General features: G+C 40.0%; 1 protein-coding gene across 7 annotated transcripts in view; it reads right to left on the bottom strand.

Annotated features, from left to right (window-relative positions):
* Asph (aspartate beta-hydroxylase) overlaps positions 1 to 27,638 on the bottom strand; it is a 200,737-nt gene that overhangs the window by 28,590 nt on the left and 144,509 nt on the right. For all 7 annotated transcript variants that reach the window (XM_028768474.1, XM_028768525.1, XM_028768492.1 and 4 more), the window contains 3 exons: positions 20,921 to 21,019; positions 19,388 to 19,477; positions 13,980 to 14,117 (listed from right to left, as the gene is read on the bottom strand). In XM_028768474.1, the coding sequence (XP_028624307.1) occupies positions 13,980 to 14,117; positions 19,388 to 19,477; positions 20,921 to 21,019 (327 nt within the window). The remainder of the gene's footprint in view (positions 1 to 13,979; positions 14,118 to 19,387; positions 19,478 to 20,920; positions 21,020 to 27,638) is intronic.

Raw genomic sequence — 27,638 nt, 5'->3', positions numbered from 1 at the left:
TTTCTTTCTTTCTTTCTGAAACTATCCTCCCTATAGAATCTGAGACTTTCTGCTGCCATCACTGTCAGAAGAAATCAGACTCCAGCCTTTGAATTCATTTCCCTAGCAACTTGACATAGGACTTAGACCCACAGCCTCCCACCACATCTGTGTCTTTCTGCTTTTCCAGCTTCTAGCACTGAGCAGCAGCTATAGCGTTTCTCAGCCCTCCAGCCTGCCGACAGCCACTCTGAAACTAACCAAGCACTGGTTGTCTAATAAATCACACTCTAAGCTTATGCATATTCTCTTGGCTGTGTTCCTTTGTAGACTACTATGACTAACCAAGAGCTACAGAGATTTCTATTTATTTCCATAGTAAAACATCAACTTTTTATTTCTCTTTTCAGTTCAATACTCTGTCACAGAAATTAATGACTGGAAGGATCTCTACTGTTGCTCTAGGGGGTAGCTTTTTTCCTAAGGAGACACAAAATGACTCTTAGAGTGGTTATTAAGCCCACAGGCCTATGGCCAGCAAAGCTAACAACAGAAAGCCACACTTCTGTCTTCTCCTCAACCATTCCTAAGGTACCCATGGAAAGAAGGAGGGTCATACCTTGGCTCAGAGACTATATACTGTGGTGGGCATTAGCCTGATTGCCCCCAGAGCTCCCACAAGTTGGGGTTCTCACAGGCTCCCATGAACAGTAGTTCACACAGGCATGCTCAGGTACCTGTCAGGAGAAGGTATGCCCTATGCACAGACAGCCTGTTCTGTGTCATCCAGAGAATGCAACTCAAAGATAGATCCCACTCATGATAAGTGTCAGAACTGAGTGAACCATAAGATGACTGGTAAGCCTGGGGCACACAAAGGGAAACTCAGGTGTACACCAAGCACAACCCTGTAGGTTTTGATGGAAACATCTTTTAACTATATTAATGACTCTGGGAGGTCTCATCATTCACCTATGAGGGATGGTTAGCAACTTAAAATTTGATGGCTTTCTGTTTTCCATCTTGGTGATCATTAACTTCACAAATCCATCACACATCTGTGTAAATTCACATTCAGATCTTATAATATTATGACAATGAAGTATCACTCATGCTTGAGTTATAAGATCACACTACATTCATTCATTGCAGAGCTGGCAGACATTCTGCCCCCATTGGTGGCTTAGTTTTCTAATGCATGTAACCAAGGTCTTTATTGTCTATGAAAAGAAGTTATTATAGGATCTCTTGATGCCACAGGTGGAATGTACCTATTCCAAACACCTGAAAACCCAAACACTTCACAGCCAGGGGCGTTATGAACTTGACAGTTAGAAAATAACATATCACAAAACTTTGTTTCATGTGTAAAATTATGCCAAATAGCATATAAAGTTACTTCTAGCCTATGGCTACAAAGTGCATCTAAAACAGAAATGAACTTTGTGCTCCTAGAGGCTCCTTGCCCCAAGATATCTCTTTATAATAGCCCCTAAAAGGCAACTCTGAAACACTTCAATCCCCAGGCATTTTGGGTGCAGAATTCTACATTTCATTAAAAAATTCCTCATAAAATTTCTTTCTCCTTTTCCAAGGTAATAATCCCACAAACCCCCACCTGCAGGGGGCTTTCCACACCTGCTACTGTCTGGGCTCTGTGACCTTGCTTGACCTGGGCCTAGTACTGGGCAGTCCATTATTCCCAGACTTCTGTACTTGAGAGACCGTACCACTGGTAAAATGACATGTCTCAAAATATTGAGATTCTGCTTACCCTCAATGAAAGCTTAGACTATGTACAATAAGTGTTTCTTTAGCACTTTTGAAAGGCAACTAATCATTTCTTTCTACAGTTTTTCTTCTTATCCAACATGATTAGAATTTCATCTTTATCTTGCAGTATTCAATTGGCAAAGCCTAAGTAGACTCAGTGTGTACAATATGTCAGTTTTTATTTGTGTATTTTGTGAAGATTATGACGTCCACACTCAAATTCATGACCACACCCATCATCACCATGCTGCATGCTATAGCCATCGAGGTGCTCCTCTTGTAACTCAGTTTGCGCCATCCAGGCCAACATCTCCCATTCTCTCCACACTTTAGCTCATGACAACCGCCGTGCCACTTTTGCCTACTCTAACTTTGACTCTGTCAGATTTCACATACAAGTACTATCACACAGAGTTTATTTTTCTATGTCTGACTTATATATCCTTCAGGATCAGATGTTGTTGCAAATGAAAATGGCTCCTTTTCTAAAGGTCAAGTAGTATCCTCCTGGGAATATGTGCCATGTTCTTTATCCATGTACCTGCTGGTGGGTACACTGAGTATTGCCATATGTTGGAATATTATGAATAATGTTGCAATGGATTGGGGTAGGAGTTAGGGGGCTCAGAATTTGATGTCATTTTCCCTGGATATATATATATTATATGCATTATATATTATATAATTATAGATTAATTATATATACATCTTATATATAATATTTCATATTTTAATTTACTTGCCTTTGTAAGGATATATATATGCATATGTATATCCCCAAAAACATGATTGCTGAATGAAATTATAGTGCTACTAATTGTTTAGTGAAGAATTTTGCATAATGGCTGCATAATTTATATTCCTACCATTTGTGCCTGAAAGCATTCTTTTGTCCACATCCTTGTCAACACTTACTTCCTTCTTTTTATCAGGTGTGATGTGACATTTCACCACGGTTTTGATTTGGATTTCCTTGACTAATGGTGTGACCATTTTTCACACACCCTTTGATGATTTGTTCACATTCTTTAGAAAAATGTCCTAGACATTTTAAGTCAGAATATTTGTCTTTGAGGTGCACATGTCCTCATATATTTTAGACAAGGAATCTTAATTATACATTTACTTTGCAAATATGTTCTCGAATTCTGTAGGTCACCTTTTCACCTTATGATTCCTCCCACATGCAGAAGTTTAATGTAACCCCATTGGTCTACTTTTTCTTTTGGAGGATTTGCAATTTTTAAGCCATACCAGGAAATCATCACTAAGAGCAATGTCTTTTTATAACTTTAAGAGCATCCCTGCCTTAAGCTGTTTTACTGTTACTCTTGGGCACCTGATGCTTTTTAGACCTCCTCCTCCTCCTCTTCTTCCTCCTCCTCTTCCTCCTCCTCCTCTTCCTCCTCCTCCTCTTCCTCCTTCTCTTCTTCCTCCTTCTCTTCCTCCTCCTCCTCTCCCCCACAGCCACCACCACCACCACCTCCTTCTTTGTCCTCTTCCCTCTCCTATTCCCTTCCTTTCCTCCCTCTCCTTCTGTTTCTCAGATAGATGGCTTACTTTGCACACTTAATTCTGCCCCCTATCAGTCATGTGATTCTGGGTAGGTTACTTAAGTTACTTATCAATTACCATAGGTTCCTCATTTTAAAAGCTTCCTTCAAAAGCCTCTGAGAGGTGTATAGGGAGGGGCAATTAACACTAAAGACCCTTTGAAAAGCCACCTGGAAACCTATTCTGTCTTCTCACTAGGGCCCCACATGGCCTGTCTTCTGAAGGGGTGCACTTTGAGGTTCTATGAATTTAAATCCTATACTCTGAGAAGGGCTCAAGGTAGACTGGGTCAGGGTCCTCCTCAGTGGCCTGCCTTTAATTTACTCACCTTTGTAAAGGTCCTACCTTCCATTATCATCACATTGTGAGTTACTATTGGTAGCTCCAATTCAAGACATGAATTGGGGAGAGAGAGATAATTCAGCCATCTCAGTAAAACATGTTCAAGTAGGAACTTGCTCTAGCCAAGAAAGCAAACAGTAGATGGGAGGTTCTAAATAATTCTTCATCAACAAGAAGATAAGTAAATTCGTACAAATAAAAGTAATGGAGAAGGGGGAGAAAATTATATTTTGCAGGGTGTGTTGATGTACACGGAGTCCCCACAACTACAGAGGAAGAAGCAGGAATATTTCTGAGTTCCAGGCCAAACTAATCTACATAGTAAGATCCCCTCTAGAAGAAACAAAAGAGTTATGTTTTTATTCTGTAGAGAACTACAGTACAAGAATACATAGAGCACAGAATAATCTAAGTGAGATGCTCTGGGTAGGTGATTGGTGGTTAAAATTTGAAAAAACAAACAAACTGAGATTGCAGAGAGGCAGTTGAGAAAGTTCTAGTGATGTCAGATATCTTTAGAGAATCTGGTCATAAATTTTAAAAAAAAGAATTGTTCAAAGGAATGCGTAGGCACAAGTACCTGGAATTATAATGGATCGATCCCCATAGCACATTCATATACATACCCCATCTTACTTAACTTCCTAGGAATATGTTTAGGATTTATATTAGGAATTCTATGTTTTGTTTTAGAAATGATGATCATTTTATTTTATTTTAGGAGGTATATACCTTTTTAGAGATAAAATCAGTTGTCCTAAATCTTGGAGAGAGAAGCCATGTGCAGTGATGTGCCAGGCTTTAGAAAAAGCAGCAACACAGGGGCACTGCCCCGTCTTAGTGGGGACAGGGCACAGCTGAAATAGCAGAACAGAGCACAGGCCACAGCGACTATAGTCTCTGAGCAAATTCTTTATGCAGTAATTTTAATAAAACCTCTGCAGATCAAAGGAACAATTTCTCGCTAGCCCTAATGCATTGTGACCAGCTCTGTTTTTCTAAGCTTGAATATAAAGATGAAAGAAAATAGCTATCATTTCTTATTGTGAAAATAAAACAGGACCAGTCAAATAAAAACAGCAGAAGCCATTTATTCTGAGCTTGGAGGGAGTTGGGCTTAGCCAGCTTCTTATAGGTGGGGTGCAGGTGGGGGTAGTGAGTCAAGGGAAGACAATGGAAGATCTGACAAGAAGGGTCTGCTGGGCCTAAGTTAGAAATGCCTTCTTGAATTTTTCTGGTTAAGTTAGAACTATAGACAAAACCCAGGAAAGGTGTTATTTATGAATCAGATCACTGCTATTTAGGCTAATGTTACAGAAGTCACTGCCAAATTTCCTAGACTTCGCTAAGCACAGGAGTGTGGTCTTCTGCAAGCCTATTTTATACTGAGCTGCTTTCCTTAATTGGTTATTTTAGTATGGCTAGTCTGCCAGGCAGGGTCTTGTAGACCTTAGGGTCACAGCTATATTGCTGCAGAGTTTAGTCTTCAGGCCTTTGTAGTTGACATAATATCCCCAGCTGAGGGCTTCAGGAACTTCAAAGGTAAATGAGACACAAGAACATATGCATTGGCATATATGTCCATTGAAGATATTGATCTGTACATATGTATATCTAGCCACAGAGTTTTTAAGCCTAAAATGGAATATGAACCTTAGACAATCATTCTGAAATATCAAACGCTGCACTGCGTGTTCCGCAAAAGAGCTGACAATAAAGCTATTTTCCCCATGTTAACAAATATTGAAAACTCACTTTACTTTTGTGAAAGAAAAGTTGCCTTTTGCTTAAAATAACTCAAAGGTGATGAAATATTTTGTTCTTTGCCAGACTTGGTTTAAATATGATGATCTTAAAGGAGGTTCTTAGAAGCAGCTTTAGCTGAAAAGAAAAACTTCCTCACTTGGACCTATGAGGTAATCCAAGGCAGGATGAAAGGCAGGGAGGGAGTCTGCTTTGCACTGGGCCACCCTTACCTTTGCACATAAGTATGACAGTCACTCAAGAAGGGTCTACCTAAGCTCATGCCAGGACTCCAAGGATAAAACCTGGAGACCCCAGACACTTTTTCTGTTCTTCTTCCCAATGAGTGTAGATTAAATTTCTCTACATCTCACTATTAGTTGACCCTAGTCCTCTGTGACTTTTGCAGGCAAGCCTTTTGCCATACAAGACAGAGCTGGCATCTAACCTGTACCCAGGGATATCCTAGGTGGTGGGTTTCCTTGTTTTGTGTTTTGAGTCTGAACAAAACCTTGCAAGAGAAGAGGAACTGGTGTAGATATTTTAAATATTTTAAATTTAGAGGTAAAACAGGCTTGGCTGAATGCCAAGTCACTTCTCCAGAGTGCCAGAGCCGAGAGCAAACATTTCTCTGCCTCTAATGGGGGAGGGGGGCTCCTCCTACAAGGCTCACCTTTAAGCACAGGGCTCTCAGTCATTCACCTCATCTTTGTTCTATTGCCATTTTCAGTGAAGATATCACCATGGTCCAAAAAGTTAGAAGTGTGCCTTAAAACCGTAAGATTACACCACTATGCAAATCTCAAGGAATTCCTTTAGTTGATTCTCCACAGCTCTGCTCTCACTTACATGTAAAACTGCTAATCCTCTTAATTTGTGGCTTAATTCCACAGGAAATCTGACATTCTTTTTCCTTCCTCAATCCATTTCATTTCAAAGCAAGTTCAAGTTTCTTGAGACCATTCAAATATTTAATCATAGAGAGAGAGAGAGAAATGTGGGAGCCCTAACATAATAATTACTGGGTAATTCCTCATTCCGCCCAGGTGAGGTCATTCATCCACGATGGAGTTCTTAAAAAGAGCAGCATCCAATGGAACAGGACGGAGTTCTAGTCTAATCAATCATTCCTGTGCACTCCACTGGCACAGTGCTCCTGGGAACTCCTCCAACTGAAATAAAGCCATACTGGGAAGAAAGGCAAACTTCTCCCACATGCTGTTTGCTGAAGCTCAGAGAGGAATGCAAGGGTTTTTCATTTTTAGTGCTGAATGCAAGGGGGTGAGTGTGTGTGTGTGTGTGTGTGTGTGTGTGTGTGTGTGTGTTGGGCGGTGGTTCCAGAGGGATATTTTAACCTACAGCTTCAGCTGCTCTTGGCTGCTGGGTTTTGAATGCGCTACTGTAACTTCTAAGCATGGGTGTTTACATCTAAACTGGCCATGACCGAGCACTGATCAAACTGCTAATCTCAACAAGCCGCTAATCTCAAACGGAGAGTAGGAGGGATTCTCCGTTCGTGATGGCTCTTCTCCTTGTAGAAGTAATGCTTTCTAGCTTCAACCTACCAAGGGTTTTTAATCCATTTTTATATCAGTTTTTAAACTAAATGTCTCTCAGAAATTTGGCACTCTGATATTTCTGAACGATATGCAACAACCTGCCAACTTTAATGAAAATGTACCCAAAGAGAAAATACCACTGTCACCACCGTTTTCTGCTTCTTCTATCTAGATTTATAAACCCAGTGCCAGAGGTCCTGAATCAAAAGCTCCACAGTAAGGGCCGACAAGTCAATAAAGTGCAGCAGCAACACAGGGCTGCATTTCCCTCGGCCTCATCCCATCCCAGCAAGGAAAGGTCCCTCTCTGTCTCTGAACACTGAGTACCCTGAAATGAAGACATACAACATACAGGTAGTTAATGCCACTCACTCAAGGGACTTAGAGAGACTCTACAAAATTATTTTGAAAGTATTTTGGTCAAATGTGACAACCACCACATCTGGTAGGTTTCGATTTCAAGATATCAATGGCTGGGTGACTCAGGATAGTCAAATCTGGAATTCTGGAATGGAAGATTATCTTGATGTATGTTTGGCAACTGAATAGTGAGGAACTCTGTTATTCCTCAGTAATCAGTCATGACTAGCAGCAGTCATTCCCTGAAACAGTTTTCATTTTAAAAGGTCACTCCACATATGATATTAATATTTCTACAAGTTAAGGTAGCAAAGTGAAATAACCTCACATCGAAGTGAGCTGCCAGACGTTACCCACGCTGGAATCATATGCTGCTGGACTCTCAGACTAACATCCAGGCTCTGCATTTCTTCTTTTAAAAAGCTGAGTTTGAATCAGATCACGTGCTAAAACTCAAAAGCTCAGTTACATGTCATTATGAAATAAGTACCTAACTAGAAAAAAAATCATATGACAACATCATATGTCAACAATTCTGAAGACCATCGTAGGGCACAAGGGAGGACATAGATTTCAGGGTAAGGCCACATAGATTAAAATCCCAGTTCTGATACCATTAGAGATGGGAACTTAGGGAAGTGTCTTAACTTCTCTCAGCCTTATTTCATTCACATATATATCAGCAATAATCTTTTAGAGCTGCTATAAAGATTAGAATATATAAAAGTGCACAGCTCATTGATGGCTGGTAGGCAGCATTTAACGGATGTTAATTATTACATTATTATTCCAATAACAGATGATACTTCAAAATTAACTTTACAGTTGCTTTTAGAGATACATTAAATCACATAATTAAAATTACAACCACCATAGTAACAATAACTAATGTTTATTGAGCATTCCTACTTACAAAATATTCAGAACACAGGTTGGGTGAATGCCCCAAGTATCTTGCAGAGAGTGAAACTGAAACAGGAAACATGGCCAATGTCTAGTGCATATGGCTAGTGGAACGACAGAAAACCCAAGCAGGCAGTGGGGTAAGCTCTTTCTCATTAGAGGTTATTCTCCATTGTCCGATTCATTCAGACTCCAGAAAACACCTATTTCCTGTGTCAGGTGATTTGCCTAGTGAAGACAATTTATATGAACACAATTCTACAACGTGCTCTTCTTATGAGCAGCCTGTTTTACCTAGCATGATATTTTAAGGTTTGTCCATGTTGGACTAGGTGTCAGGACTTCATTTTATTTATTTATTTATTTATTTATTTATTTATTTATTTATTTCTAATCACTTTATTCATTTATATTTCAAATGACATATAAACCCCCTTCCTGGTTTCCCCTCCACAAACTCCCCACATCCCATCCCCCTCCCTTTTGCCTCTATGAAGTTGCTCTTCCACTCAGTCACCCACTTCTGCCTCACCACTCTAGCATTCCCTTATGCTGGGGCATCAAGCCTCCACAGGAACAAGGGCCTTCTCTCCGACAAGGCTATCCTCTGCTACATATGTACCTGGAGCCATGGGTCCCTCCTTGTATACTCTTTGGTTAGTGGTTTAGTCCCTGGAAGCTCTGGGGGATCCAGTTAGACAGGAGGGAGAGGGAGAGAGAGACTTGGGAGGGAGAGAAGAGGGGGAAGAAAATGGGGGGTGGGGAGCAGGATCAGGTATGAGAAGGAACAGGAAAGAAGTACAGTGTCAGGAAATTGAAGAGCAAAATGTAGCAGTGGGGGATGAGGAACTGGGTGTAGCCACTAGAAAGTCCCAGATGCCAGGGAAGCAAGAGGTTTCCAGAACTCAACAGGGATAACTTTAGCCTAAATACTCAACAAAGTGGAGAAAGAACCTATAGAGACTACTCCCAGTAGATAGGCATGGTCCCTAGTTGAGGGATGGGGTCACCAACCCATCTCAAAAATTGTAACCCAGAACTGTCCCAGTCCAAAGGAAAGACAGGGGCAAAAAATGGAGTAGAGAATGAAGTTTCCTTCCCATTCCAGTCTCATTCAGAGACTGCCTACCTGGGGATCCATCCCATACGCAGCCACCAAACCCAGACACTATTGCTGATGCCAAGAAGTGCTTGCTGACAGGAGCCTGGTATGGCTGTCTTCTGAGAGGCTCTGCCAGCACCTAACTAACACAGATGCAGATACTCATAGCCAACCATCATACTGAGCCCGGGGACCCCAATGGAAGAGCTAGGGGAAGGACTGAAAGAGCTGAAGGGGATTGCAATCCCATAGGAAGACTGCATCACTTTTAATTGTTGTTGTGGAGATATACTCACCATATCTATCTATTTGTTACTCACTTTGAAGGACTCTGATTTTACTAGAACAGAATTGATGGGTTATGCCCTCATTTTACATTCAATTATTTGAGGAGCAACCATAGTGTTTTCCAAAGTGGTTACACTATTTCCTATACATATCCAAAATGTTCAAAGGCTTATGTTTCTCCTTCTACATTCCAACACTTGTTAATGCCTGCTTTTTCTTTTTAAATAGCTTACTGGATGTTAGCACTTTATTTAAAATAATCTAGTTTGGCTAAATATAATTTTAATATTAATTTAATTAATTAAACTAATTCAGTTGAATACTAATTTTAGTAATGTACTGACACAATGTTACCTTTTCTCTTCCACTATATGAAAACCCAGTGAGGAGATGCTATCAATGAACCAGGAAGCAAGCTCTTCCCAGACACTCGTATTGTTATGTTCACCTTAGATCTCTCAGACACAGAATCTTGAAAACTACATCTGTGTTTTCTCTAAGACATTCTGTTTGTGAGATTTTCTTATAACATCACAAATGAACCAAAACACTGGCTAAAACCACCAAGTTAGAAAGGCATAGGAAACATAGTATGCAAGTCTTCACAGTGAATGATAACGTTAATATAGTTGGCTGTGGACCACAGAGTGAGACTTATATTTGGTAGTATAGCTCTAGTCAATGTTTTCATAGCAGATAAACCAAAAAAGTGAAAATAGCTTTAAAAATTAATGGCAAAAATGAAAAAGAGAACAGAGAATAAACATATTTGGGTCCAAGTGTGTGACAACAGACAACAAGGATGGCTACCCAACACTGTATGCTGCCTTCCCAGATGTACCCTGGCTCTGTTAGGGTGCCACTTCCCCCAGATCAGCTACTCAGTTCAGAGAAAGCCCTCTGGATGCATTTATTGGGGATTTTGAACAACTTCATAAGGCCTTGCCCCTCAATGTGGCTCAGTCAGACTGGAAGGACGGACCAGTGTTCTGGATCAGTAGGGCAGTACTCTTTCTCCTCCTATAAGCCAGGAAGCTACTCCGTGTCTCACACTGACTTGTGCCCCTGAGTGCCCAACTGACATGTTGTTACCAACAGGAAAGGCTCTTCCCAGAAGACTCTAGTGTTTGTTTGCGTGGTAGCCCAATGGTGCTTTCACTCTTACCAGCTCCATTCCAAATGCTGCTGACAGCTATCTCACAAGAAGGACAGAGCTGACCAAGGAGGAAGGGTAAGGCCAAGAAACCATCTTCCTAATTGCCCTCCCCGCTCCCAGACATCTGTTCTAATACTAGGCTTTCAGCTATGGCAATCAACCGTGCTCCCTGTTGTTGAAACAATCTTCGAGTTTAATTTCTGTCACTTGAACTTGAAAGTATCCTGAAAGCTCCAGCAGGTAACCCATCTTTCGAAGAGTCCAGGAAATATGAGCAATACAGGAGAGTTGGCAGAGCTCAGAGAGTGCTCTGGGGGAAGATGGAATCTGACAAGGAAACATAAAGCACTAAAAGCTGACGATTCACTAAGATGCACCTGTGCTCTTCCTGCACAGGTGTGAGGCCTCGTAAGAAAGGCCTCACATGGCATGGCCAGACTGTTTCCTGACTGACCAAGTGCTTAAAGTCTGAGGAAGGGAAGCTGACTTTAACACTGGAGTGCACGGTTATAAACTATGCAGTTATTTGAAATAAAACCAAACAGTCAAATAAGGCCTGTCTCATAAGTACATTGGAAGCTTATTGCAGCTCTTCCTCCTAGGCAGATCAGATTCATCAATAAAGTCTAGTAGTTCTTAAAGACGTTTTATTCCAGATGGTTTTTTCATATAAACATGTGACTAGCAGCTGGATCTCTGAGTTCAAGGGAAGCCTGGTCTACAAAGGATATCTAGGGTTACACAGAGAAACTCTGTCTCTAAAAAACAACAAAAACCAAAGCAAAACAAAGCAAAAACAAAAAACGTAACTAATTTAAAACATACATGCAACCATGGAGCTTCCCCACGTCCATTATCCAGGTTCTAGAATTAGCAACATTTATCATTCTTGTCCTTTTCCTCATAATAAGATCCATAGTTATCGGAAAACCAGAATGGATCACCTTCTACAAACTGACTGAAGCCTATCTGACCAATGACACACATTTTCTCCATTTGAAATATAAAACAAATTGTTAGTAAATCAATACCCAGTCCCATTTTATTAATGAGACTAAGAACCCACTTAATGCAAACATAAGCTAACCAATCAATAACAAAACTACACGTAACCTTTACATTTAGATTTAATCTACAGATGTAAAATGTTTTCATGTTTTATGGCTTTTAAATTGTTAGAATAACATTGTTTCTGTTATTTATTTGTTATGATCTTTTTTTTTTTTTTTTTGGTTTTTCGAGACAGGGTTTCTCTGTGTAGCCCTGGCTATCTTGGAACTCACTCTGTAGACCAGGCTGGCCTGGAACTCAGAAATCCGCCTGCCTCTGCCTCCCAAGTGCTGGGATTAAAGGTGTGCACCACCACCGCCTGGCTATTTGTTATGATCTTTTAGAAAATATATATAACTGCTTTCTTGTTCTGTGTTCTCAAGGCCAGAAGTTCTCAAAGTCCAGTCCAGGAATACCTGAGGTTCGGGACCCTCCAGGTATTTGAAAAGTCCAAACAATCTTCTAGATAACGCAGAGGAACACAAAGCACTTTGCATGTTCACTTGGGCTCAGGCACATAGAGAAACTGCCAAGGGCTATGTAATATCTAACAACACGACTCTAATGGAAGTGAGAAGTAGACGTCAAACTCCTGCTATCTCTACTAAACCAGGCACTGAAGAGACTTGTAAACACACGTCATAATTTCAATCTTCTCCTTACATTTTTATTCTAATTCTATATGAAAATAATTCTACATCTAAATTAAGATGATTCCATATGAACATATAGTTATTTGTAATGTCACATAATTTCTAAACAATTAATACATAGAACTGAAATGGTATTTCAATTTTACTTTATGATTATTCTATGGAAAAGAATAGCCCCACCTCCCACCCAAAGAAAAATCCCCATAAAGCTCAATAATTTTTTTTATTAAATAATTTATTTTTTCTCAAATCATAATTCATTCATACAGGGGTTATAAACACAGAAAGGCAGGGTGTGGGGAAGGGCATGACACTGGAGTGTGGGTGTTCAGGGGGAATACAGATATCTTTCAGAACCAGGTATCGGCTGGGTGAAGGTTCAGGGGACAAGTCACTATGACTCTACCTATGACTCGCTTGTCCTTATCTAAGTTGGTATTGTCTGCCCAGGCTACCTATTTACAAGGTCTATGACTACTCAGGCTTGTAAATTTCCACAAAAGCTGCCTGTTTACATTAGCTTATACCCATCTGTTTCAATGTTTTTCCACTGAGACCCAAGACTTGGTGTTAGTATACATGTATGACAGGCCTATTGCTGATTTTAGGCCTATGGGTGATTTTAGGCCTTCAGTGTGTAAGTAGGGCTGCCCCTGACATCTCATCCCTTCTCTAAGTATAGAAGGGCTATGGCAATTCTAAACTTGCGAAGGCGGGGATAGAGGCCTAATTTTTAAGAGCATAAAGGGTACCAAGACTGAGAAATCTGAGAACTGTTATTCCACACAAATTTCCTTCCTTGTCATCTAATACTCCAAGGGGTATTTGTCAATGATTTGAGCTAGAGTCACTTAGAAAGAGGGATCAATAATTGAAGAGCTGCCTTAGATTGGCCCAAGAATAAATTGGTTAGGGCTTTTTTTTTTTTTTTTGATTAATGATTTGTGGAGGAGGTCTACCTGACTATGGATAGTGCCACCCCTGGACAGGTAGTCCTGGGATGTATGATAAAGCAGGCCAAGCAAGCCATGAGCAGCAGTGCAGCAAGCAGCACTCTTTTGTGGTCTCTGCTTCGGTTTCTGCCCCCAGGTTCCTGCCTTGAGCTTCTGACCTGGCTTCCCTTGATGATGGACCTATAAGCTGAAACATCCCTTTCCTCCCCAAGATGGTTTTGGTCAATGTTTTATCATAGCCAAAGAAAGCAAAACAGGCCAGAAATTGGTACCAGGCACAGGTTTTTGCTGTGATGAAGATGACCGTGTTGTATTGGGAAGGAATGTGGGAGGACTTGGGAGTTTTGGGTTAGGAAAGATCTGTGAGTGCTCAGAGTATAATGAACTGGCATTGGGCGCTTGAAAGACAGTAATGGACAGATGAGGGCAGCTTGGCTCAAAAGGCTTCAGTTAGAAGAAGATTCTCTTACTAGAAATAACATACCTTTTCTCTAACACTCCTTCCACACCTGTGGTTTCAGCAGGGGGTAGGTTGGATGGACTGCTGTGGAAGTTAACGCTCACCTTCACTAGCTCTGTGTAGCCAGTTTCCCTGGGTGTCCACCACGGCTGAGCCTTCAGACCATTCACATTGTAGAGGGAACGCTGCCAGACAGAAGCAAAATGTCCTCTCTTGTGCCCAAGTTCATACCACTTATATGCCTGAAAGAATAGAAAGGCTGCTTCATATTGTTCTTTTCCAGAAAATATTTTTATTTCAAAACTGAAGAATATCACATAAGCTAGTACAGATGTTCTTTGAGATGTGGTCTGGCCACCATGCAGACTCATTGTAAATACTCTACAGTGAAATCCTACTTCCTCCTAACGCACAGAGTATCTTTCTTCAGCACCAGAGCTCTTGCAGAGGGCCCTCTGGTTCCTTCCATGATGTATGACTGACAGGGCCACAGATCACCATCATTGACAGTATCTGACCATCACAGATCAGCAGCACAGACGGTATGGTGCCGTATATTGGTCTGCTGAGAAGAGCTCAGAAGTCAAAATTTGATGTGTGGTTTCTATTGAATGCAGACTGAATTTACACTCAACAGAGCTGAAAAGTCTCAAACAACTATGACCTTTGTTAATTCAGGGACTAACTGTACCTTCAGATAATTAAGTCAAGACCTTACCTGATGATAGCTGGTGAAAATTCTGTGGTTTAAACAGAGCTTCTCTAAGCTGCTAGGATAAGTGAACATGAGCGTTTATCTTCACTCTCATGCCGTCAGCTCTGTGGATTCTGGATTCATGCCTTGCCTAGTTTGGTTTCCACACATCTAAGCCAATTTAAAACGTAATTTGTTGTGTATACACACAGCTTAAGACACTGAAGGAGGCCATCTTTGTATTTAGCTTTCATTTTCTGAGTTCCATTTTTATATTTTCTCTAAAAGGAGTGGATTATGATTTAAACAATTTCAAATACATTCACTATTTACTCAAACAGGCTGCTAAAACCAACCAAGAGTAAATTTATTTTCCTAGTAACTTTCTTTGATGTCCTGTGGTGACATAATAGATAAAAAGGAAACATTATTCTGAACTGGCAATAAATAGTATAGCAGTTATAACTATGATAGACATTGTATGGTATGTCAGGCTTTTTAATAGGAAACTTTTGATCATGGAGTATGTACATTTTCTGCAATAAGGGACAACATTTATGGCTTCATTGGCTCTCATAATACAACCGGCAATTAAGACTAGCTTTTTTGGGGGGAGGGTATTATCATTCTGCAGAGTACTTGTTCCATATGGCTGGTCCGAATGAGAATCCACCACATGCCCCTAAGAGGCCCTCCTCTCTTGCCGCCTGCCCTACGCCCCCTTTGTCTTTGGATTGAAGAGTTTTTTTAGTAGCACACTGAGTACCATCTCTTCCACTGCTGTGTCAAATCTTACGATTGTTTGAGAAGAGATTTTGAAAAAAATGTGCAGCCTTCCCCAGGTCATATATAGTGTCTCCTTCTATAGGCCAGGATAACCTCCAATGTGTAATCTTCCTGCCTTGGCTTCCTGTGTGGTGATATTATAGGCATGTGCTATCACACCTGATTAAATATATATGTTTTGATCCATAAAAAAATTTAATGTTAAGTTAAATACCTTCATTGTAAAACTCCAGATATAATAATTTAAACAAAGAAAATATTGGGTTCCTTCTAATTTATTTTTTTAAAACTTGGCAGTAATTAAAAATCATATTTTAATGTACAAAATTATTAACTTTTGAAAAGTATTTAACAATCATATTGCAAAATGTCCTTACTCAGCACAGTAAGGGGTGTGCTGATGGCCTTCTTATTTTCCACAACACTCCACGATTGGCCTTTGACATAAATGACCTCATCAGAGCCTTCTAACAGCCCAGAATCTCTCCCTCCTATAACTGCTGAAACTGAGAGTTATAATGCCTCCATTCTTGGAACTAGAATTCAAGGCCCCTCAAAACCAGCTAAATGCTCTTTCTCTCTTTGTAACACCTTTTGAAACCATAAAAACTTCTTAATTATCTTTCTCATTAAAATCTCAAAGATCACATATGCTAATACTTCTTATATATTTTCCTTGAAAAACATGTAAGTTGGGCCTAGAGTTTCTTTAAAGTCCAGAAAGTTAAAATGGCTAATTGATGTCAGATGGGGGAAAAAAAAGAGAAGAAAAGAAAGAAAACTCATCTTTGAAATAATTTGATCATTATGGTTTCAGCCAATTTGAATTTAGGACTTTATTTCCTGAACCTTCTGCTGTTCAACTGAACACCATTAATTACAACATATGATTCTTTTTTTTTAAAGTCTGGTAGTTCATTAATTTTTGAATCATTAGTAAAGCATTGGAAAGCCATATTGACAGAATAGTGTATAAAAAAGTAATTATAGGGCAACCCAATCAGCAGGCAATGTGGCTCATGCTGCAGCATTCAGGGTCTTAGATCTGGGGTTGCCCTGTGCTGAGTGCCTGGGCAAGGTATGTCCTTACCATACCTCCTCACACTATCTGTACAGTCTGCTCACAGTACTGTGAGTACTGATGGTCAAAGTAGTAAGCACCATGCATTGAACAACAGCCTTGAATTGGCACCCCCCTATCACTTTTATCAGAAATAAAATCCTCACAATGATAGATCATAAATTTAAAAATTGCATCTACTGGTATATTATAGAATGGATTTAACAAATTCAGCTAGATTAAAAAAAGACAAATATATAAAATGACAACAAAAATTTCTAGAAAATTAAGTCAAATAAGAAACTTGTGTAAATGACCTCTACTTCTTCATTTTGTTTAGTTTTTCTTTTGAGACAGAGCCATGCAGCCCAGGTGGCTCTCAGACTTGTTATGTAGCTGAAGATGACCTTGAATTTCTGATCCTTCTGCCTTTCCTTCCTGAGTGCTGGTACTATGGGATGTTCTACCGCACCCACTTCATGTGGTGCTGGGGACAGGGACACGAGGCAAGCACTGAGCTACACCCCAGCCTTGGGCTACCTTCGTATTTTATATCAATATCATTTCTATTTTGTCAAGTCATTGCTGTGTATTCTTTACACAGACACACACAGACACCGACATACAGACACTGATACACCAGACATGGAGACACACACACACACACACACACTGAAAGCTTCTAAATCTGAAATCTGTGCAGTAGATCTGTTCTGAGTGGCCCAGCTTGAGCTGGCCTGTCTGGAATGTAGGTACATTTTGGATGGTATGTTTTGAGTATAACTCTGGGTTGCAACTTAACCTGTGTTGACCTATAAATGGCATTGCAGGGACATAGGGCTTTGTTTTATTTTGAATCACAAACGTTTTGAGAATGATGTGGTTGATCAGAAAATGTAACTGACCTAAGAAGCAACAGCTCAGTTCTCATGACAATCACTGACGGATGCGGTGGCCAATGACAAATGGGAATTAACATCCCCAGAAGAAGGGGGGCTGCTAATGAGCCTAGGAAGTCTGTTCCTTGGAACTTGCCCTTAGGAAGGGAGGAGAAGAGGAAGGAGCTAAGGCTGATCCCAATTTTGATTCAGAAGTTGGCAATAAAGGAACCAGAGACAATCTAAAAGAAAAATGGCCAGAGGAGGAGGGAGCTTGCCGTGTGAGGTCCATGAGGTGCCCTCAGACAGGCTGGAGATGTGTGAATCTGCATGTGGAGAATGAGACCAGAGCTGAGGACAGAATGTGGATTCAAGATGTGGAGCCCCTGAAGCCTGACTACTCCAGGGCTGCCATGGGTTGTGTGCCTCTTACTCTCTTCCATACTTCCAGAAATATTCACTAAAATCCATTTTCTTGTCAGCCTTTGTGGCGGAGGGTGTGGGTTTGACTTCCACTAGTTTATCCTCTCTCAGACCAGCAGTGAGCTCCACAGATGCAAGCACAGAGGGTAGCTGCTTCCCAGTGGTAAGCTCTGACACAGACTCAACACCTAATATTGGGTTATGCTAACATGGGGCTTCTAGGAGCTTGTTTCTGTTCCGTGTAAGCATGAATCCTTATGAACCTTCCAAAATCAGGAACTGTGCCGTTCTTTGCATATTAATGATAATTATGCTGGTAGAACAGTCCCTCAGGCTTAAATACCAGGCTCATAACAAGTGTTCAGTAGTGAATTCATTGTCCTTGAAGTAAGAGCTGTTTTCATCTAAGATATGAGATAAAGTAGATTTCTTTTATCTGTCTTTGCCCTGTACTACGGAATGTTCAAAGACAAATTAATTAGTGACAATTATATTTACAGAAACTGAATACAGACTTTTACCTAGTGTTGGATACTGTGACAGACATTTTCTTATCCTTCTCATTCAAAGGAGGTTTCTTTTTACAGCGGGAAGGAACAAAATAATGACTACCCGTCAGCAACGCTTCCCCGTCCTCTTCACTTCTAGTGTCTTGTTCTATTTTAGTCAAATGATTGGTAGGTTAAAGGGGGAAAGTACACATGAATAGAAAGGTAGAAAGAAAAAAATGTCAATCATCCAAAGCTCTACTGTTCAGAATCCATTCGTGTTCCTTGCAGGAGACTGTGCAGTCACAACTTTGCTTCTCCGAGCTTTCAGCTGCTCAGAGGGTCTTATATTCCTATCAAATTTAGAAATTTGAAGTTGTATTGTTTTTAGATGTCACATATATGGCAATGGTTACAAAAGGTCACTGTCACATTGGTACTTTTATCTTCAGACTCTGAAGACAGCTAAGGTACAATTCCTGTAGTGGTATAGGACAGAAGAGGTAGGCCTCATTGTTTATTGGCATGTAAATCATGGGGATTGTGAAAAGGCTAGAAATTCGTGGTACATGATCTCACAACTGGTGTCATGTTTATACAAGCTGACAACTCTACTCAGGAGAAAGGTAACGATCAGGAAGATTATTTACTTGTTCTAGTTACTGCATCAGTACATCTGTGCATGCATGCTTGCGTTGGTACCTGACATTGCCCTAGTTATAAATGTTCAGCTTAAATTTAAAATGAAAAGCCCATGGTTAAACATTAAGACCACTATGCTTAAGGATTGTCAAATAGATGATTCTAAAAATGACTACTGCAGAAATTACAAAGTAAAATATTAAATAAATCTGTAAATGTTTTTAAAAATTAAAACAATTTTAGAGAACTTTGTATTAATTTCACTTATACTTTTCAAAGGCAAATACCTTTCGCTACACACATAGATACACTCAGAAACAAACACACACACACACACACCAAAGGAGTATTTTTCAGATTACATATTGATACTTCGGAAAAAAACAAACTGCAAAATCCAAATCCCATAGATCTTATAAGAACATTGCCTTCATAAGTTATACTAAGAATATTTGCAAAGTTCTTACTGGTTCCTAGGAGCAAAATTCCTTCCCTAGTTTATCATCTACTGGAATAAAGTCACAAACCCAGTCAGTCATACCTCTTTGTCCCCGACCCTCTGCATGGCATCCCCCAAGTGGAAATAAAACCGGCCATCATCCGTGCCAGGGTCCCCAGATTCGATTCCTTCCTGGAAAAGGACAGTGTTACCATCTGTGAAGGGTGACATTTGGGGGGTTCTTATTCCTTGGTTTCTGTAGACTTTCCTTATGTATCTCATAGGAAAACATAAGACTTTGAAAATTTTGTCTCATTATTAAAATTAGATGATGAGGTTTGTCTGCATTTTATAGTGTAAAAATAAAATGAGATAGTCAATTTAAATTTAACAATAAGGTTATCATTAACCATTAGTGGACTAGCCCATGAATTAGCATGCACGCTGTGTGTTTCCACAGTGGGAGCTAGCATATTTCAATACTGCAGATGGTTTCCCTGGCTGGGTATTTTCACATTTATTTTGCTCTCCAATTCTGACCATATGCCACCTACAGTCTTTTTATCCGTGAACCCAAACACTTTTTTGCTCGTGTTTCAAGCGATGACAGTCTGAGTGTAAGTGACATTTCTTTCTACCTTAAACAAATGTGCCATAGGCAGCTAATGAAACTTCTTACTAAAATTTGCAGGATTCAAGCCAACACCAACTGGAATTTTGACACAGGTAATTTTTACTGAATAATTTCTATTGTGAAAGGCTTTGTTCTTCCCCCTTTCCATGAAAACAGCGGCAATGAGATTTTTGTTTTAGAAATGGAAGAGAAAATACTAAGACTGAATATGGAATAGAAAAAAATAGACAAAACCATGAAATAGTTTAACAGCAAGGACTTCTTTTCAGAAAGTTATATCCTTGAGGCCTTCCCAGGAAGGGCCCATTACTTAAAGCTGGCAAGGTGGCTTAGTGGGTGAGGACACTTGCTGCCAAGCCTGATGACCTGATTTTTATCTCCAGGTCCCAAATATTGATAGGAGGGAGCCAGTTTCTGCAAGTTGTCCTCTGACCTCCAAGTACATGATGTGGATGCACATAAACATGATACACACACACACACACACACACACACACACACACATTTCTTCTGAGAGAATATAATGACCATACATGTATTTTCTTCTCATATATATACATATATATAAAATGTATACTGAACAACAAGTACACACATATGAAAGAAGAAAAATCATATATATGGTCATTCATTAGTGCTCGGAGAGCATAATACGAACAAGCTCCCCTCACGTGTTCCTGCCACATCGAGCTCTGCTGTGCCATCCCGACAGTGAAACACAACACCTCCCAGAGACTAAGAGCCCAAACTACCCTTTCCTTATATGGTTTCTATTGAGAATTTTGACAGCAATAGTGCCAAAGGAGCTCATGCAATTGGTATTTCTCCATGATGTTCAGTCAGGTAGAGGTATATACAACCTGTGATGCATGCACTTCAAGGCTAGAAAGACTCAGCGATGCATGCCAATCAGTTAGAAGCCATAACCGGAAGCCACAACCAAAGGGGATCTCAAAGGACTCCAAGAAGAGAGAATACGGGAAGGAGACCATGGCAGCTACCTTTAAGTAGGGAATACTCTCAGCTATCTTGTTCTGCGCCTTCAGGATGAAGCCATAATGCACTTTAGCGAAACCGTCGTTCGGTGTCACATTCAGCACCTGAATTCAAAGAAAACAAAGAGCGACTGTGATAGAGAAGAGACGTACAAGTGACTGTCAAAACAAATCCTAATTAGTTTTGCCATACCAGGAATGGATTAGGATGTTACAGCTTCAAACCCTGTGGAAGCATCTTGTCTCACTGCTATCATTAAACATAACAAACCCATGGCCTCTCAACTCAAGATGCCTTTCATACTTGCTCACTGAATAAAGCTGTGAATGAGAACGTAGTTACTGCTGGAGCATGACTGTAACCAGACAAATACCTGGCCATTGATAAGACTTCAAGTTGTTTAGTGAGTAGAGAAAATCACTCTGAATTTTTTGTGCTTCAAGACGATTCTGAAGGGTTGTTCCACGCTGCATTATGTATATGTCTCAACATATTAGGATCTACTTATGCACTAAAACATCCATCCATGGTCACTAAAGTTAGTGGCACAATGGGACATGAAAACACTCTTGAATAAACTGGTACAGATGCACGGTGATCATAAAGACAACTAAAATGGCATTACAGGGGCATTGCCTTCACCATGGAAATGACATCTGCCATAGTACTGATGCTATATCACTGCAGAGGACACAGCATTGCTCCTGAGGCTGACCTACACCAAAGTATAGCCATATTGAATGATAAGGAAGTACCTGGCAGCTGTAACCAAACAATTGCCTGCATTTTTCATAGGTGTGGGAGTGAAAACTACCCAAGGAACTGTTACAGGCTTGGCACACCAGTAGATGTTAGTAAACTGAGCCTCATGGATGTTGAAGAGCAACCCTCAGGAGTCTTGACCGATTGGAACCTGAGTATTGGCCTAGTGAGCTACCAGATGCTAATTCTTTAACTCTGTGCTGAGGCTGCATGCAGAATGCCTAGAGACCTGAGAGTATAACTTGTGTCCTACTTGAGTAACATTTTGGAAGTCTGAGATTATTTCAAAATAACGAGCTTTAAAAATTACGAATGAAAATAAGTTCTTGGGAGTGCACTGATTTTAAGTGCTGAATATAAAGTTGGTGAAAATAATCCAACTGTCTGTGATAAAAACCCAGGTGGCTATTTCATATAAGCTGATCCATTGTTTATCATTACATGTATTTATTATGATTTAAAGATGAATTATGCAAAATACCCCTAAATTAAATATGAACAGTGAGAAAACAACACAAAAGCATTAGACTTGTGAAGCTGCCTAGGAAATAGATTTTTTGAACAAAGAAGAAGATGGAGAAGATGTGAGTGCTACTTTCAGGGAGAAGATGCCTGAGTACCTCTCCTCTCTATCCCTGAGCCAATTAGGGAAAGTGAAGTCACAGCTACCATGGGAGCTTTACAGAGAAAGAGCAAGGTATCTAACAAGAAGCTACCATGCCCGCATTGGACTCAGTGCCAATTTGAGACCCATTTAAAAGGGTAGCACTCAACACTCTACCCGTTACTGCACTGGACTGAATCTCCTCTCTTTCACACCCTCCTGCAGGACCCCTCAGTGGCTGATAATTTGCACTCCTGCTGTTCATTCTCCATACAGGACCTCCAGACAAACTGTTTAAATCCAGGATCAGACCTGATCCTTCCTCATTTTACTCAGTACGAAAGACTACATTCAAGGAGCCACCTCTGCAGCCTCCACCTGTTTGGCTCTGTTCTTGCCCCTTTCCAGCCATCCCTCTGAGGCACACTGGACTCATTGTTATTCATAGTGAGCCAAAGGCACCATTACTACAAACTATCGTCCTCACAATACTCCTTTGGCTCACTCTCTCCTAGGGCATCTAAGTGGGTCATCCCTTTACTTGTGTGAGAAGGATTATGTGGAAGACTTTCCACACTATTCCAGTGCATTCCACCCCTGCTCATCTCCCAAATAGAAAATCAATGCCACTCTTGGCCCTGGGTACCTCCAAGTTATCTATCCAGACTGTGTTTTTCCAGGACATATCACCATCTGACCTGGATAATTTATTCCTTTTCTAACATGTAAGCTCTACAGGGACTTTGCTTCACTCATGGCTCATCCCTTGGTGATGGGGAACTGTCAGCATATCTGTGATAAAGCTGTGGATGGGTACATGATAGGCTCTCCTCCCTAGTAGAATCTCTGAAAGTTTGAGCTTTGTTTCCTCAGCTGACAGACCCTAAACCAGACTGTGGACTGAGAATGGACCTCCAGGACTGAACAGAATCAGTGTTGATCATGGTTCTTCCTGAATTGCTAAAAACAAGTCATTATAATTAGTGCACCACACTGATGATACCCCTGCCTACTGCAGTCACAGATATCATCTCAAGTAGCTATCAAATGTAAGCATTTTCTAGGATTTAAAAGCCCATAAAATTCCTCTAGGTCCCAGATATGCCAACAGGAATGAGATATCCTTCTCTCTCAAAAGGCTCTAAATCCAGTACAGGAGACACACTTACAGCAGACAAGAGCTTACAGAAACAAACAGAGGCATGCAGTGGCCCCAGGGGAGGAATACCCAACACACTCATGGTGAGTGTGATCAGAGGAAAGGTCCTACATATATCTGGGAGTCACCAGAGAAAGCAGGGACCAAAGGCTGAAAGACATTCAAGGTAAAAGAGAATGACAAGATATAAAAAAAAGGTTTGTGGGGCTAGAGATGGAAAGATACCTCAGTGGTTAAGAACACTTGCTGGTTAATCATGAGGGCCAGAGTTTGGTTCCTAGTATCCATGTAACAGGCTGGATATGGTGTTCTGAATGAGAAACGCCCACAAAGGCTCTCATGTCGTGTTTGCATACTTCATCCCCAGTTGTGCTTATCAGCCCTTCAGCAGGATAGAGGAAGTATATCTCTGAGGACAGGCATTGAGGGTTTACAGCCTTGCCTCACTTCCTAGTCTCTCTCTGCTTCCTGTGTGTGTAGATGAGAGAATGTCAAGCCAGCTTCTTGCCACAATGCTTTCTCTGACCATGGTATGCTATCCTATCATAATGGACTCTTTCCATTTGGAACTGCAAGTCAAAATACATGAACTTATGGGGCTTTCTCATTCACTCCACTATACCCAATTTGTTAACTAAGTTGCTTTTATCAGGGTATTTTATCACAGCAAGAGAAAAACAACTAATACACTGGAAATCTGTAAAATGTCTATAGTTAATACTAGCCCTGAGGGATCCAAACGCCCTCTTGTAGGGAGAAGAACTTGCAACCACTTTTCTGAAATGCACTTGCTAAGAAGAGCCTCATAGTGCCATGCTCATTTGGCTCATTTGCAGGTGGACAGTCAGGAATCCTGTCTAGTACAGGAGGATGGGCAGGGCTCAGGCTGACAGTGCTGTACTCACCTGTTTCTTTAATTTTAGGCACCATACTTTTGAAATTTGTAGATATATGTGCAGTGTATCTACAGGTTTAATAAATCGACACATGAAGATACAGGCGGGTTTACAAGAAACCCAGATTGAGTGTAAAATGATATTAAAGAGTCTATGTATTTACCTATTATCTATCTATCTATCTATCTATCTATCTATCTATCTATCTATCTTATTATCTATCTAGTTATTATGTATACATTTTTACCTGCAGTAAAAACACATTCAAGGTACATTTCAAGAATTTTAAAACACCACCTATTTCCTTTATCCAAAACTTCATTTCCCACAGTTAGTTATGACCCAAAATATTGAATGGAAAATTCCAGAAATAAAGAATCCATATTTTATAGTCACCATGTCCCAACCCACATGTCTTTTGGAACTATCTTACCCCACCAGAGGTTAGACCAGCATCTTAAACCCCATGTAAGTCTGTACCTGCACCCTGCTAGTACATACCTAGCATTGCTCCAACTACCCCCACCATCACTACATTTCTGGTCACACCTCTGACATAGGCCTCCTACCGTACCAGAAGCCAGGCCCACATCCTGAACCCCAGAAGACCTCCAGCCAGGTCAGAGGTCACACACATCACTAGAACTCCAGCCCCCAACTTGGGAGGAAAACCCCTGCTGGAAAAAAGCCACTGATGTCATTAGAAATCCAGCTCTTAATGTGAGAAGAAGCCTTCTACTCAACCACAGGCTGTTCCAGTGAGAAGATCAGAGAGGAAACAAAAACCAAGTAAGAAAACAACTATCTAACGAAGACAAATTTAGAAATTGGCACCTAGACCTATAATGACCACAAATACAGATGTCTTAACATCAGTGTAACAACACAACCAACAACAGACAGGGTGATACGTCACCACCAGAGCCCAGCCATCCCATTATACCAAGCCTTGAATATTTCAACAGAGCTAAAACACAAGAAAGGTTAAAGCTAACTTTATGAAGATGATAGAGCTCCTTAATTTATTTCCTTAAAGAGGAAATGAATAAATCTTTAAAGGAAATTGAGGAAAAGACAATCAAAAAATTGGAAGCAACTAAGAAAACACAAACTAAGGGAATTCTGGAAATGGAAAATCTACGTAAGAGAACAAGAATTATAGACACAGATATCACTAACAGAATATGAGATATGGAAGAGAGAATCTCAGCTGTTGAAGATACAATAGAAGAAATAGATCAGGCAAAGAAAATGTTAAATCTAAAAAGTTTCTAACACAAAACATACAGAAATCTGGGACATTATGAAAAGACAAAATTTAAGAATAATAGAAATAGAGGAAGAAGATTCCCAGTTAAAAGGCCCAGAAAATATTTTTAACAAAATCACACAAGAAAAATTTCCAAACCTAAAGAAGGACATATCTATAAAGGTACAAGAAGCTTACAGAACAGCAAATAGATTAGACCAGAAAAGAAAGTCCCCTGGCCACATAAGAATCAAAACACTAAACATAGAGAACAAAGAAAGAATATTAAAAGCTGCAAGAGAAAAAGGTCAAGTGACATATAAAGGCAGACCAGTTAGAATTATATCCAAATTTGCAATGGTGACACTAAAAGCCAGAAGGTTCTAGGGAGATGTCTTACAGTCTCTAAGAGACCACTGATGTCAGCCCAGAGTACTATATCCAATAAAACTTAACAATTACCATAGATGAAGAAAACAAAACATTGCATGATAAAGTCAAATTTAAACAATATCTATTTATAAATCCAGCCCTACAGAAGATACTAGAAGGAAAACCCTAATAAAAGGCAGTCAACTACATAAAAACATTGGCATTAAAAGTAGGAAACACGTGTGGGCACACACACACACATACACACACACACACACACACAAACATACACACATACACTCCACTATCAACGTCTACAACAAAATAACAGGAATTAACAATCATTGATCATTGATAGCTCTCAATATCAGTGGACTCAAGTCTCTATCAAAAACAAACAGAATGGATATGAAAACAAGACTCATCCTTCTGCTGCTTATAAGAAGCACATCTCAACATCAAAGATAGACACTGCCTCAGAGTAAAAAGTTAGAAAGAAATTTTCCAAGCAAATGGACCCAAGAGGAAAGCTGGCATATCTATTATTCTAGTATCTAGCAAAATAGACTTCAAACCAAAATTAATCAAAAGAGATGGGGAAGGACACTCCATATGTATTAAAGGAAAAAATCCACCAAGATGACATCTCAATTTTCAACATCTACACCCAATTGCAAGGGCACCCACATCTGTAAAAGAAACATTACTAAAGCTTAAATTACACATCAACCTTCACACACTGATACCCACGTTCAATACCCCACTCTCACCAATGGACAGGTCATCCAGCTATAAGCTAAACAGAGAAATAATGAAACTAACAGATGCTATGAACCAAATGGAGCTAATCTACAAAACAACTCACTCAAACATAAAAGACTGAATCTTCTCCTCAGCACCTCAGGGAACATTCTCCAAAACTGACCACATACCCCATCACAAAGCAAGTCTCAATAGATACAAGAAAACTGAACTAACTCCCTGCATCCTATCACACCACAGTGGATTAAAGCTGGATTTCAAAAATGACAAGAACAACAGAAAGTATCTAAACTCATGGAAACTGAGCAACTCTATATACGGAATGACTGGATCAAGGCGGAAATGAAAGAAATTAAAAACTTCCTAGAATTCAATGACAATGAACCCCCAACATGCCTAAACTTATTAAATGCAAATCAAAACAACTTGGAGATTCCATCTTACACCTGTCAAAATGACTAAGATAAAAAAAACACAATTAACAACACATGCTGGCAAGGATGTTGAACAAAGGGAACATTCCTCCATTGCTGGTGGAAGTGAAAACTTGTACAGCCACTTTGGAAATCAATATAGCAGTATCACAAACACGTGAGAATTAATCTTCCTCCAGACTTACCCATACCATTTCTTAGTATATACCTAGAGGTTGCTCCAAACACTACAAGGGCATTTGCTCAATTATATTCATAGCAGCTTTATTCATATTAGCCAGAAACTGGAAACAACCTAGATATCCCACAATTGAAGAATGGATTTTTAAAAAAATGTGGTACATTTACACAATGGGGTATTACTAAGCTGTTAAAACAGTGACACCACGAAATTTGCAGCTAAATGGATGGAACTAGAAGAAATCCTGAGTGAGGTAATTTAGACTCAGAAAGACAAACACAGTATGTACTCACTTATAAGTTGA

Source organism: Grammomys surdaster, unplaced genomic scaffold, assembly GCF_004785775.1.
Source record: "Grammomys surdaster isolate TR1022 unplaced genomic scaffold, NIH_TR_1.0 64, whole genome shotgun sequence".
Lineage (NCBI taxonomy): Eukaryota > Metazoa > Chordata > Mammalia > Rodentia > Muridae > Grammomys > Grammomys surdaster.
This window is presented reverse-complemented; position numbering and strand designations above follow the sequence as displayed.